Raw genomic sequence first — 15,246 nt, 5'->3', positions numbered from 1 at the left:
ATGCCGTGAAATTTAAATTTGCAAACTAATCATGGAATGAAAACTTTTGTTTTATTTGTTTCGGAAAAATACTGAAAGTTTTCCTGAAAAAGTCTTCGATCAATTTTCGGAAAATTTTCCGTCTTACAAGTCTAGTGGGAGTGACTAGTTATGACAATAATTAAATTCATTTAATTGAAAATCAATTTTTATGGAAAATATTTAAAACTATTATTACAAAGTTATTAAAAGAAGCTACATAGATGTCGTTCCCGCGCGGTAAAGATAAAAGGGAATTTAGTGAAAGCGAATCTGAACCATTAATCCGAGATCTTCCCTAATCCCACCTTCTAAAGTTGAATAACAGTGAATAGGAATCAATTAGTCTAATAAATGGGCAACAACCAGACGAAACGAAGTTGAGAAATAGTTGGGAAAAGTAAGGAGTGTCTGGTGGCTTTAGATTGTCACCAGACGGAAGCAATTACCTTCGAATCCTAATTCCTTCGCCTTATCCTTTTTCTTTTTATCCTTCACGGCGCCGTCCTTTTGGCGTTTCGTTCTCTTCTTGCGCAACTCCTTCCGGTCGTTCACCAATCCCAGCTCCAAGAGTTTGTCCACAACGGTCTTCTTCGAACGAGACACCCTTAGATTGACCAATATACTCGTCAAGATATCTGCGGACGATACAACGCGAAGAGAGAATATAAACAGAGTTCTAATTGAGTTTCTGGGAAAACAGGAGAATCGAAAGATCTTCAGAGTCAATTAACGGAAAGGGAATTTACCGTCTGCCGATTTGTGCTCTTCGAAAAGTTCTCGCAGCTGGCACACTTCCTCTTCGGCCCATTCCTTGGGAACTCTGCAACAACAACAGCGCCCGAAGGATTATACCTCTTACGAGCTACAAGCCAGCCGGAAATTACTAATTAATCCCCCTCCCAGAACGGAAATACAGAAACGGGGAAACGTCATCGCCAGTACGTATTGAGACTTTTCAATTACTTTGGCCAATTACTCCACGAAATTAGTATCGATGTAAGAAAGGTTTGATTTCTATCGATGAATGCGTCAAAGGTTTGTTTCAAATCGATGTACGCGTAAAAAGGTTTGTTCCTCATCGATTTACGCGTGAAAGGTTTGTTCCAAATCGATGTACGCGTGAAAAGTTTGTTCCAAATCGATGGACGCGTGAAAAGTTTGTTCCAAATCGATGGACGCGTGAAAAGTTTAATGCTCATCGGTGGACGCGAGAAAGGTTTAATGCTCATCGATGGATGCGTGAAAAGTTTAATGCTCATCGATGGACGCGAGAAAAGTTTAATGCTCATCGATGGACGCGAGAAAAGTTTAATGCTCATCGATGGACGCGAGAAAAGTTTAATGCTCATCGATGGACGCGTGAAAAGTTTAATGCTCATCGATGGACGCGTGAAAAGTTTAATGCTCATCGATGGACGCGTGAAAAGTTTAATGCTCATCGATGGACGCGTGAAAAGTTTAATGCTCATCGATGGACGCGAGAAAAGTTTGTTCCAAATCGATGTACGCGTGAAAGGTTTGTTCCAAATCGATGGACGCGTGAAAAGTTTAATGCTCATCGATGGACGCGTGAAAAGTTTAATGCTCATCGATGGACGCGTGAAAAGTTTAATGCTCATCGATGGACGCGAGAAACGTTTAATGCTCATCGATAGACGCGTGATAAGTTTAATGCTCATCGATGGACGCGTGAAAGGTTTGTTCCTCATCGATGTACGCGTGAAAGGTTTGTTCCAAATCGATGTACGCGTGAAAAGTTTGTTCCAAATCGATGGACGCGTGAAAAGTTTGTTCCAAATCGATGGACGCGTGAAAAGTTTAATGCTCATCGGTGGACGCGAGAAAGGTTTAATGCTCATCGATGGATGCGTGAAAAGTTTAATGCTCATCGATGGACGCGTGAAAAGTTTAATGCTCATCGATAGACGCGTGATAAGTTTAATGCTCATCGATGGACGCGTGAAAAGTTTAATGATCATCGATGGATGCGTGAAAAGTTTAATGCTCATCGATGGACACGAGAAAAGTTTAATGCTAATCGATGGACGCGTGAAAAGTTTAATGCTCATCGATGGACACGAGAAAAGTTTAATGCTAATCGATGGACGCGTGAAAAGTTTAATGCTCATCGATGGACGCGTGAAAAGTTTAATGCTCATCGATGGACGCGAGAAAAGTTTGTTCCAAATCGATGTACGCGTGAAAGGTTTGTTCCAAATCGATGGACGCGTGAAAAGTTTAATGCTCATCGATGGACGCGTGAAAAGTTTAATGCTCATCGATGGACGCGTGAAACGTTTAATGCTCATCGATGGACGCGAGAAACGTTTAATGCTCATCGATGGACGCGTGAAAAGTTTAATGCTCATCGATGGACGCGTGAAAAGTTTAAAGCTCATCGATGGACGCGTGAAAAGTTTAAAGCTCATCGGTGGACGCGAGAAAAGTTTAATGCTCATCGATGGACGCGAGAAAAGTTTGTTCCTCATCGATGTACGCGTGAAAGGTTTGTTCCTCATCGATGTACGCGTGAAAGGTTTGTTCCAAAACGATGTACGCGTGAAAAGTTTGTTCCAAATCGATGGACGCGTGAAAAGTTTGTTCCAAATCGATGGACGCGTGAAAAGTTTAATGCTCATCGGTGGACGCGAGAAAGGTTTAATGCTCATCGGTGGATGCGTGAAAAGTTTAATGCTCATCGATGGACGCGAGAAAAGTTTAATGCTCATCGATGGACGCGAGAAAAGTTTGTTCCACATCGATGTACGCGTGAAAGGTTTGTTCCAAATCGATGTACGCGTGAAAGGTTTGTTCCAAATCGATGTACGCGTGAAAGGTTTGTTCCTCATCGATGTACGCGTGAAAGGTTTGTTCCTCATCGATGTACGCGTGAAAGGTTTGTTCCAAATCGATGTACGCGTGAAAAGTTTGTTCCAAATCGATGGACGCGTGAAAAGTTTGTTCCAAATCGATGGACGCGTGAAAAGTTTAATGCTCATCGGTGGACGCGAGAAAGGTTTAATGCTCATCGATGGATGCGTGAAAAGTTTAATGCTCATCGATGGACGCGAGAAAAGTTTAATGCTCATCGATGGACGCGAGAAAAGTTTAATGCTCATCGATGGACGCGTGAAAAGTTTAATGCTCATCGATGGACGCGAGAAAAGTTTAATGCTCATCGATGGACGCGTGAAAAGTTTAATGCTCATCGATGGACGCGAGAAAAGTTTGTTCCAAATCGATGTACGCGTGAAAGGTTTGTTCCAAATCGATGTACGCGTGAAAGGTTTGTTCCAAATCGATGGACGCGTGAAAAGTTTAATGCTCATCGATGGACGCGTGAAAAGTTTAATGCTCATCGATGGACGCGAGAAACGTTTAATGCTCATCGATAGACGCGTGATAAGTTTAATGCTCATCGATAGACGCGTGATAAGTTTAATGCTCATCGATGGACGCGTGATAAGTTTAATGCTCATCGATGGACGCGTGAAAAGTTTAATGCCCATCGATGGACGCGTGAAAAGTTTAATGCCCATCGATGGACGCTTGAAAGGTTTGATCCTCATCGATGGACGCGTGAAAGGTTTGATCCTCATCGATGGACGCGTGAAAGGTTTCTTCCAAATCCTTGAACGCGTGAAGTTTCATCCAAATTGATGACCGGGTTAACGGCTTGATCTCCAACCTAACACTCATAATTACAATGAACACTATCGAATTGAATTTGCTATCAATAATGGACCCTTTTCGTTATCTTATATTTCAAAATGGTCAAACGTTATACGAAAATAGGATCAATATCGGGCAAAATTAAAACATATCCTTGTCAAAACTCGAAAAATGTGTAATTAAAAAAATATATCAAGCTAGATTAGGGTTGCCAGGGGAATAAATTGGAAGTGACAAGATAGCGGGGAAATTCCAAATTAAAAAACATTACCAAAGAAAGCCGGGGGGGGGGGGGGAACTCCTGATGCTTAAAAATAAAGATGCAACCGCCACCATATAGAGGACGCTACAAACTTGACTCGATTTTTAATCTATTATAACGAGAGGTCCTGTTCATAGGGGGGGGGAGGACAGGGGGTAGCTGCGTTCAATTAAAAAGAATCCGCTTAAAGCCGCTTAAGAAGAGCCGAGAGGAAGAAACGCGACCGGGAGTCGATGTAGTAGAAATTCGATTAACGCCGAACGCATCGTTCTTTGGCGCCCCCTAGTTTTTGGTCTATAAATTACTTTTACGCTTGAATGGCGAACACAACAAGGCACACGGAGACGAGAGGGGAGAATGGTCGGTCTTTCTCTGGTTCAATTATACGTTATATAAAAAGCCAAAGGCTTAAACCTTAAACCTATTTAATGGTTAAGTGGTGCCATCAGAGAAAGGCTCGAAAAACACTAATTAAAGCGTATTAATGAGCCCCCCCAAAAAAATATATATTAAGCCTCGGCCATCAACTTTTGAAGATCCATTTTAAGAAAAATAAACACTTCTAGATGGCTCTTACTTTCAAAGTACTTTATAAGAAAATTCATATTGCCGAGTAAAACGGTTTTAATTAATAAAATATGGCTGGTTTCATTATAAGGGCTTGTTATGACAAGGTCCAAAAATTAAGGGACTGTAAGCGTCGGCTTATAAAATCTGCATAAAGGCTGGTTTTCAGTGGAGAAAATAAATTGTATTAGGCCTAATGAGAAATTTTTTGGGTCGTCACTTGCTGTTGCGACGTTTGGCCCTAGTGAAAACTAGGTCTGCTTGCTTAACACTAGCTAGCGTAACGGCGCGTAACTTAACTTTGCGTCGTATAAACGATTAAATTTGTTGTTTCGTTAAATTGAATGTTTATATTAATATTAAGTATAGCAATAGACTCTTAATATAATAGTATTAATAAGAATGTTTTTTCCTCCCTATATCTCTTTTGCTGAGGGTGTTTCGGGATCTAGTTTGGAATTCAATAAATCATTAGGTTACCTATATTTTGCTTTCAAAGCAAATTGCTTTTACTTAGCTCAATGATTAGTTTAGTCTCTTATTTTGAATTTTTATAGCTAGAGGATTTAATAAGAAGTAGGCGAAGTAAGCGATTGTAAAAATTTGTCCTAAATTGAGGTAAGGTTCTTCAATTGGCGAGGCCCCGATAAAGAAAATGCATTATGACAAGCGTTAGTGGAAACCAGGCATTAGGCTTAACGGGGATTTTTGAATTGAAACGTTTTGGCCTTAACGAAAACCAGTCTTAAAGGCCTAGGTTTTTTTCTGCCTGTCACCCTTTAAATTTACTTTCCTTCCAAACAAATACCCTGGTGGTAGGCCAACAGCAGAACACGTTGGCCTACCACCGGGGTATTTGTTCGACAGGAAAGTAAATTTAAAGGGTGACTAGGCCTTTAAGACTGGTTTTCGTTAGGGCACTAGCGTCAATGCAACAGAGGACTCCCCTTCGACCGAATCCCATTTGATCGAATTTTTGGCTGAGAATTTTTTTTGTATATAGCCCAATTGGCGGGTTTCTTATTAATATATTAAATTATTTTTATTGGGTTAGGTTAAGTTAGGTTAGAATTGAGTTAAGTTTCAGCAATAGAAAAAAAATTATCAAAAAATAGAAAGCAATTATTTTATTATGTATGTACTATATCATATTTTTGCTACACAAAACCCGCACAATTTGATGGAATTCGGTCGAGTGGGACATTTTTTATCTTTCAACCAAATTCGGTCGAATGGGATTAAACCAGTGTTCCAAAGGTGCTTGAAATAGCCTTAAAGCTTAGTTTTCACTAGAGCACGTCGTAAACTATTTTTCCTTACTAGCGCAAATTTTTTGTAGTGGAAACTAAGCTTAAATGAGATTTTTTGTGTCAACGAAAAAAATTGTATAAGGCCTAAGGGCTGGTTCCCATTAGAGAAAAATCGCCACGACGGCGAGCGTCGACCTAAATAAATTGTATTAGGCGTAACGGGTATTTTTCAGTCGACTCTTGCCATCGCGGCGTTTTTACAAAGTTAACCTAAATTTTAGCACATGCACATTTTTAACGCGTGCGAAGAAAAATAGACCTAACGGAGAATTTAAAATTTAACGCTAACCGTTACGGCATTTTGAGCCTACTCATGGATAGTAGATTTCAGAGGATCGGTAAAAAGCCTTGTTTTTAGCCCCCGTAAACCAGTCACACTAAGGGAGTCGTCCAAGGTTATTTGAAAAAAAAAAAACAAGTATCGCTAAGAGTGGACGATACTGTTCGAAAAAAGAAAAAAGATAAACTTAAAGTACATTTTTACGCCAAAAGGTATTTTTTCACGTTTTTATAGATTAAATATGATATACTAAATGTCAGTTGATAGTTTTTATTGAATTAAAAAACCAAAATTACGTAACAATATCAACCGCATTAGATTGCCATTTTGAAATTTTAAGATAACGTGGTACAAACGACCTTGCAAGACTCCCTCGGAGTTTCTCGAGCTGATTGATACGCGGGGAGGAATAAAATGCACTGTGGAAGGCTAACGAAAACCTGTCCTCTTAATTTAATGGCCTACTAAAAACCAGCCTTTAGATAGAAAATTAGCGACGTAAAGCTAGGTAGGTACAAAAATTTCTTTAGGTATAACGATATTTTTTGTTTAAATGGTCCCTTAAATAAACCAACCAATGTTTTTTCAACTAAATGTGTTTTAAAAACATTTGGTAACAAATAAGTCAAGGAAATATGACTTTATTAAAAGTTTATTTCCAGCCCGAAGCCACCAAACAAAATGATAAATTATCGTTTAAAAATATCGTTGAATATACTAAATTTTGAAATTTGAATACTCAATAAATGTTGAAACAATGGAGTGGCTCTAATTAGGGCCAATTAAATTATATTTCCACATCAATAGAAACTCTGTAATATCTAATCTAGGAAATCTCTGCCCTTTGCAAAATTGGGTTGAAAATATTAAAAATAAATAAATTAAGGGACTTTATCTATCCCAATGTGTGTATTCGCAAACGGGCGTATTGTCGCAAACAAATCATTAGCCTAAATTAGGGCTATTTTCGTCCTCGCATTACTCAATAGGCCTACCTAAAATCGCCCCAGAAACGGCTACCATCGGAGCTTTATCCGTTAAAGTAGAGAGGACGTACGCGTTCCGAAGGCGCGACGAACTTCGGGCAACTAATCACTGGCCCGGAAACTTTTATCCGGTTTAATTGGCTTTGGGACCCTAAAACGACGCCATCTCGCGGGAAAAGGCGGAAACCGAACCGGACACGCTCTCTGGTCAGCGATGGCTAATTCTGTCCGATTTGGGGGCTCCCCGATCAACGATTGCAGTTGCCACAATCCAAAGGGGGAGTTACCTCTGGCCAATTCTCTAGAAGTGGAAATTTGGGCCCTGAAGGATTGTCCGGGCCGACTAGAGCAGATGCGATGGGGGAACTAAGCTAGAATTTCAGGGCGTTAATTATAATGAAAGATCATTTGAATAAATCGTGATGTTTATAGTGGGGAAATGCTTTGGTAAACATCTTATCACCTTCATACGCGGCCTTGGATGCGAACTGAGCGCCGTCTCGTGACGCTTCGGAGAAATGTATTACGTATATTTTAAATTGACGTAATAAGTGTACGTAATAAGCGAAGTTTAGGAATATTTAAGGCGGGCCAAAATGCGCTCCTTACCTCGTTGGCTTGGGTTTCCTAATGACGATATCCAGCAGTTTCAAACGGCGCAGAATTTGGCGATGAGTTTTCGACGAATCGATCAGTTTCTCCGCGATGTAGTCGATTACGTCCTTATCTGCATTTCACAGATAATAATCGATTAGTGCTAGATAGAAATTTATATCCGATATTATTACGAGAAATCCATTATAACACGCTAAAATGTTGCATTTATTGTTTTAGTCGAAATTTATTAGCGAAGTTGATTGAATAGACGCTACATTCTGCGTAAAGATAGGAAGTATTAATACATAGATAGTGGACCTGCAAACTACTCTTTATATGGTCTGCCTAACAGAGATATTTTACGTCGATTAGAAAAAAATCTATTAAGCCTAACGGAGATTTTTTGCGTCGACTAGAAAAAAATCTATTAAGACTAACGGAGATTTTTGTGTCGACTAGAAAAAAATCTATTAAGCCTAACGGAGATTTTTGTGTCGACTAGAAAAAAATGTATTAGACCTAACGAAGATTTTCGCGAAGACTAGGAAAAAATTTATTAGGCCTAACGGCGATTTTTTACGTCGATTAGAAAAAATATATTAGGGCTAACGGAGATTTTTTGCGTCGACTAGAATAAAATGTATTAGGCCTAACCGAGATTTTTTGGGTCGAATAGAAAAAAATGTTTTAGACCTAACGGCGATTTTTTACGTCGATTAGAAAAAATATATTAGGCCTAACGGAGATTTTTTGCGTCGACTAGAAAAAATATGATATTTAAGCCTAACGGATTATTTTTGCGCCAATGCAAAAGAGGGTTTTAATTGAAGCGCCTATTGAGGGAAATTAATCTTATAATGGTAGACGATTAATTGTTTGTTAAAGAACATCTCAAATTACTCTGACACGTGTTTTTAACGAAAATTATTAAAAAAAAATCGAGTTTTTAAATTATCAGTGTATAACAACTATTATTTCAAAATTTCACCAAGTTTGGTATAAAAAATTAAAATTTTAAATACTTATTTCAAGCTGGTTTTGACACTTTTAGATTATATTAAGAGATAAAAATTAATTTTTAAAATTGCAGCACTTTCGAAAATAATGTTTTTTTTAATGATATAGTAAAAAAGTGTAAATTCGATATTTCTAGAACAGTCGAAAATTTAAGAAAATTATGAAAGGTGGAGGTTAGAAAATTGCATAGTATAATAACTATTATTTCGACTTTGGGTTTACAAGTTTCATCAAAATTGATAAAAATATATTAAAGCGTGGTGTAAAACAATTGAAATTTTAAGGTTTAAGTAAATTTAAATTTTTTTCCATGTGCTTGGTCAAAGGGTCACTACGAAATTTCTACATGACATGTGATCATTTGAAAATTTGAGAAAACAGTTCATTCAGTTAAAAATAGACCCAATTTCAGTTAAATATGGTAAGATATCACTTGTTTGCTTAATGAAATAGAAAATAAATTTAGTTTTATCCCCAATCGGTTGGTCTTTCTTTACTAGTTAAGGTTCTCTAAAACAAGACCAACGGCGACTTTCTCCGTATATACTAATCCGTTGGTCTTTTCGATAATTTGATAAATTTGTACACCTGACCTGTATTGTTCAGCGTTTGATATTCCTGATACAGCATTTTCAGTTCCTCGTCCTGTTCCTCACTCCAAGCAGCCTTCTTTGCTCCACCACCTTCTTTCCTAAGTAACAAAAAAACCGGAACTAATTAACTCTCGCATAAGTCACCTCAGGAGCGAAGCTAAGATAGAGACATTGGAAGGGTCAGCTTCAATTTCTTGTACCTTTTTGACAGTCAAAAACAGGTCAGATTCAATATCTTGTACCTTTTTGACAGTCAAAAACAGGTCAGATTCAATATCTTGTACCTTTTTGACAGTCAAAAACAGGTCAGATTCAATATCTTGTACCTTTTTGACAGTCAAAAACAGGTCAGATTCAATATCTTGTACCTTTTTGACAGTCAAAAACAGGTCAGATTCAATATCTTGTACCTTTTTGACAGTCAAAAACAGGTCAGATTCAATATCTTGTACCTTTTTGACAGTCAAAAACAGGTCAAATTCAATATTTAACTCTTTTTTAGTTAAAAAAAAACCGGTCAGATTCAATATTTAACACTTTTTTAGTTAAAAAACCGGTCAGACTGAATATTTAACACTTTTTTGACAGTCAAAAAACCGGTCACATTCCATATTTAACACTTTTTGACCGTCAAAAACCGGTCACATTCAACATTTAACACTTATTGACAGTCAAAAACCAGCCAGATTCCATATTTTACACATTTTTGACCGTCAAATACAGCCACGATTATTATTTTTGGCCTTCTTGACAGTTAAAAACGACAAACCTTCAATTTTTACATAATTGAAACGGGCTCAATAAATATTTTTTTCAAACTTTTTGGCAGTCAAAAACGATTCAGATTTATAGGAATTTAAAAGTACATTTAAAATGATAAATTATACCAAATTAGGAAAATATTATTAAATTTAAGGTATGATTTGATACGACTTCAGTAGATACCATCTCACAATTTCCCACCATGATTAGCGGGGGTAGGGGCCCGATAATGAAAATGTTAAGCCCCATTTTCATGCTCGCTGGTAGCGGATAAAAATCGTCCAAATTCGCTTCCGCCACTCGCAAGCGTGAAAATAAAGCTAAAATATCTGTTTGAAACAGATCGACGCGGAAAGTGGAAAAAGTGTATAGCTGAAGCGGATTTTAAACAATCCTTTATCTTACTAGTTTCCAATTACAGGGTACCACAAAAATTGCAGTTTCAAATACCCCTGACCACTTTTATAAAATTTCCCGGTAATATTTTTACTTCAGTTTTTATTTTAGTGTAATTTATTCTTCGGGTTATAGTTTAAATTCCCTGACTTTCCTAATTTGTTTAAAAAATTACCCTGATATTTCCCTGACTTTGTAGGCCTATTTCCAAATTCTGACTTTTCTCAAATTCTTAAAATTACCTTGATATTTCCCTGACTTCTTTACCCTAAATTCAAATTCCCTGACTTTTCCCGGAAATTACCTGACCTGTGGCAACCCTGAAAGGTTAATTTAATTAAATCAGTCCAGTTAAAAGTTTGGATGATAAAAAGATTTAATATAACTGGTCATAAGCGCTAGGGTCATTTTCTGACTCGGCCCTAAAAACAAATTAAAAAAATTGTTTTTGGTAACAAATAAAATAATATTTCAAATAACGAACCAACTGAAAAGTTGGAGCAATGAAATTAGACCCACCCTCACAGTTAAATACTTGGGAGCCATCCAATCCCAAAACCAACCACAAATATTTCTGCAACAAGTTGCCTAAAAGCCTAATAAAGTCCGGCGCTTAAGTGATATTGTTAAATTTATTACTAATTTATTTCCTAATTTCATACTAATACTAAGTTATTTCTTAATTTAATACTAATTAATTTCTTAATTTAATGCTAATTTATTTCTTAATTTAATGCTAATTTATTTCTTAATTTAATGCTAATTTATTTCTTAATTTAATACTAATTTATTTCTTCATTTAATACTAATTTATTTCTTCATTTAATACTAATTTAATTCTTAATTTATAATAATTTAATGCTAATTTTAATATAATTCTAATTTTAATTTAATGCTTATTTAAATTTAATACTAATATAATTCCTAATTAAACTGCTAATTTAATTCCTAATTTTATTCTTAATTTATAATAATTAATTGCTAATTTAAATTTAATGCTCAGCTTTAATTTAATACTAATAATAATCAGCTAGGCTAATACCCAAGGCACCACTTTAGGCCTAAGTCATCAAACGACTTTTGAAGCCTTTAATTCAGGTGGCCGGGTTACAATGCGTAGGAGGGTGGTGGCAAGCCCTGCATGCCACGCGATCCGAGGGGCTGATCACTCCGCGTAATCGGTGTACAGAGCCGTACCTTTGACTGTACTAATGGGATTACGCGTAATCTTTGAAGTCCCTGCCTTTGGCAGTGCTAATCTAAGCGTAATCCGGTGTACAGATTTTCTAAGAGTGGTTAGCCCCTCGACGCGATCGAGCCAACAGCTCCCTACACTAACTAATACCGTTAACTTCTACAACATTTTATGGAAGGGGAAACCCCCTTAAACCAGAGAGGAGAGAACTTGCAAACTCAACGCAGAAGGAGTTGTTCCGAATTTAATTCTTTATTTACTTAAATACTAATTTCATTCTTTATTTTACTTGAATACTAACTTAATTCTTTATTTTGATTTAATACTAATTTAATTATTAACTTTAATTTAATACTAATTTAATTTTGAATTTTACTTTACTAATTTAATGCTTAATTTTATTTTAATTCTTAGCTTTAATTTACTAATTTAATGCTTAATTTTATTTTAATTCTTAGCTTTAATTTACTAATTTAATGCTTAGCTTTAATTTACTAATTTAATGCTTAATTTTATTTTAATTCTTAGCTTTAATTTACTAATTTAATGCTTAATTTTATTTTAATTCTTAGCTTTAATTTAATACTAATATAATTTTAATTCTTAGCTTTAATTTAATACTAATATAATTTTAATTCTTACCTTTAATTTAATACTAATATAATTTTAAAATAACGTCGTTAAGTTAAGCCTTCAGAATCACTAGATAGAGGGCTCTCAATTCCTGGAACAGACAGCGACGAAGCGCTCTATAGACTCTTCCTCTATAACTTGGTAGGTAGTTTGCAGATATCCAAGGGCCACTCTACCTTTAGCAATGGCGTCAAGCAAAACGTAATTTATGAAATTTATCAGAGTATAATTTTGGCGCCATCTATGACGCGCCGGAGTAAAAAAAAGAGTTCGAAAGCTACCCTGAGCCGGATCATATAACTCAGTACGTTCTTTATTTTGAAACTTTCTCGGAGATTCGAAGCTCGCTCTTTTGAATTTGTTAAGCGGAAATAGTTTGAATTTTTAGAACTATTTCGAGCGTGCACAGCCGCCGTAAAAATAGCTCGATAATAGAAGTCGCTAGGATTTAAAGTTGGCGTTTTCGGGGCCTGGAATAAATAGGCCCGCAATTCGAACGCTTAAACCGAACACCGCCGTATTAAGGCGGGGGAGGGGTCTAGTCTACGAAGATCGAATTCAAAGGGACAGTTCGCGGTGACGAAGGATGGAGTGGAGCCAAAATATATAGCCTCGACAAATGTACCCAGACGGATAACTTTTGGGGCCGTTCCTATTTCAAGGGCGCCAAAGAAGTCGAGAGAAAAAAAAGAAATGAAATGAAAGTTCGAAGCGTGAAACTCCATCAACCTCCGTTTTCGTTTTTCTGCCTCTTCAACTTTCATTCTCGGAACTTGCCAGGATGAGGTTACAATTGTTATGGAGGGATAGAAATGGAGGAAAAAGAGTTGCCCAAGTTCATATTGGGGTTACATCACTGGAGATTCTTAAGGGGGAAGACTACAGTGGTCATTGTCTACTTTCGCGCTATTTCAAGCTGAACTCTTTTAATTTTGTATTTTGATTTATAAAATTAATATTTAAGTGTAGAACAGCCTTTTTTTAGTGCTTAAAATAATTTTGACAATTTTAAATTTAAAAGAAATTAAGTTATTACGTTTTAATTCGGACCTCCGGAGCTAAACAAGTTGGGCAAGCGTACAAATTACCCTTTAGTTGTAGCCTTATATATCGTTAACTATTAATATTAGAATTATCAAAATTATTTTAAGCACTAGGGGAAGGTTCAGCCTATTAATAAAAATATAATTCGATTGTGTAAGTGTTAAAACTAAAACGTTCAGCTTGAACGAAAAAGAGGTTTTTACTATAGTCTTCCCCTTTAAGGGCCTAGGTTTCTTCCGCCCGAGGGGCAGGTCACTTCCTTGATTAACGACGCACCCCTCAAAAGATTAAATCCGATTTAATCGTGATTATTTTGATTAAATTCAATTTAATCACGATTAAGTTGATTAAATCACGTTTTATCATGATTAGAATGTTTAAATCTGATTTAATCATTATTAAATGATTAAACCCTGATTAAAATGATTAAATCTGTTTAAAATGATTAAATCCTGATTAAAAAATATATCGTGATTAGTATGATTAAATCGTACTTTAGTTTTGATTTTAATGATAAATTCTCTATTCAACCGATTATATTGATTAAATCCTGATAAAAAAGATTAGATCATGATTAAATCTCGTTTAAATCGTGATTAGATTTTATAATCTTTATTAGATTTTTTAATCTTGATTACCATGATTTAATCACGATTACCCTGATTTAATCATTTTACTATGATTAAGACGCACCCAAAATGGAAGTGACCCTCGCTTCCGCCTGTCACCCTATAAATTAACTTTCCTTCCAAACAAATACCCTGGTGGTAGGCATTTTTTGAGGTCGAGTACTGGAACTCGAATAAGTAATTGTAAAATACTGGTCGATTATTGAGTACCAAAAAATTGCATAGTCGGGTACCAGATTACTTGAATAAGCTGCTCTAATCAAGTACTCGATAACACGACTCGTTAAAAATATTACTCGATGAAAAAATGTTTCGTATTCGATGGTCCAAAACCACTACCCGCACAGCCCTAGCAAAAGTTTAAAAACGAGCTAGTGGAAATCAAGCATAAGGGATAAACAAATGTTTTTGTCGTTCGCCGTCGCGGCTAATTTGCTCTAGTTAAAAGCAGCCTTAACCCTAATTTATAACTTTCTACGCGCAAAAGGTAAGAAACACACTATACATAGTTTGCATCCCTACGTCATCAATGACGCAGTTCCAAGTATAGATATAAGAACCAAGAATAAATATTTAATTTGAGCAAGAATGAACGGTTCTTTGCCGCCATTTTTCTGGTGTAGATTTCTTAGTAAAACGGGAGGGTTAACAGTTTCAATCGTCTGTTTGCGGATTTTAATTATTTTCAAATGATTAAGGAATTATTTTCACGTTAAAAATGGTTATCTGCCTGGTTAAAAATTGTTCGAGTAGTTCAATTACCAATGGAGAGAGAAAATTGTTTATTTTATTCGATAGTGAAGGTAATTGTAAAAAGGATGACCGCAAAGGCCTAACTTTGATAAGCTTTGTTAACTTCTTTTCGTAGATATTTCTGTCGTAATTTGATATTTTATTTAAATAACCCGGCCTTAGAATCTTATCTGGCTTTGTTTAGGGCCCATTTAAAATTTTAAAGCATAAATCTAATACGTTTTGTAGCTTTGACGAGATTACCAACAAAATGGCTACCTATTTAGTAGCTACGCGCGAAATGGTTTGAATTTTTGATCGCCCTCCCAGTTTCCTTGGAGACCATAGGCCCCTCCCTTCGGTGCAAACTATGTATTGGAAACCAAGCATTAGGCCAAATACATTTTTTAGCGCCGTGGTTTGCCTTCGTGGTGGTTTTACCCCAGTGAAAACCATATAAATTAAAATGAGACTATAATCACGATCGGATTAGGGGGATATGTACCAGCTAGTAGGCCACCATTACAGTGGAGACCGCATATCCGCGCCA

General features: G+C 36.3%; 1 protein-coding gene across 2 annotated transcripts in view; it reads right to left on the bottom strand.

Annotated features, from left to right (window-relative positions):
• timeout (circadian regulator timeout) overlaps positions 1–15,246 on the bottom strand; it is a 351,606-nt gene that overhangs the window by 33,893 nt on the left and 302,467 nt on the right. For both annotated transcript variants that reach the window (XM_090175814.1, XM_090175815.1), the window contains exons 10-13: positions 9,306–9,403; positions 7,708–7,825; positions 768–841; positions 468–656 (exon numbers count right to left, since the gene is read on the bottom strand). In XM_090175814.1, the coding sequence (XP_090031940.1) occupies positions 468–656; positions 768–841; positions 7,708–7,825; positions 9,306–9,403 (479 nt within the window). The remainder of the gene's footprint in view (positions 1–467; positions 657–767; positions 842–7,707; positions 7,826–9,305; positions 9,404–15,246) is intronic.

This window comes from Leiobunum rupestre, chromosome 5 (genome assembly GCF_980474605.1).
Source record: "Leiobunum rupestre chromosome 5, qqLeiRupe1.1.hap1, whole genome shotgun sequence".
In the NCBI taxonomy this organism is placed as follows: domain Eukaryota; kingdom Metazoa; phylum Arthropoda; class Arachnida; order Opiliones; family Sclerosomatidae; genus Leiobunum; species Leiobunum rupestre.
The sequence above is the reverse complement of the archived record's forward strand: the minus strand, read 5'-3'. Positions and strand labels throughout refer to the sequence as shown.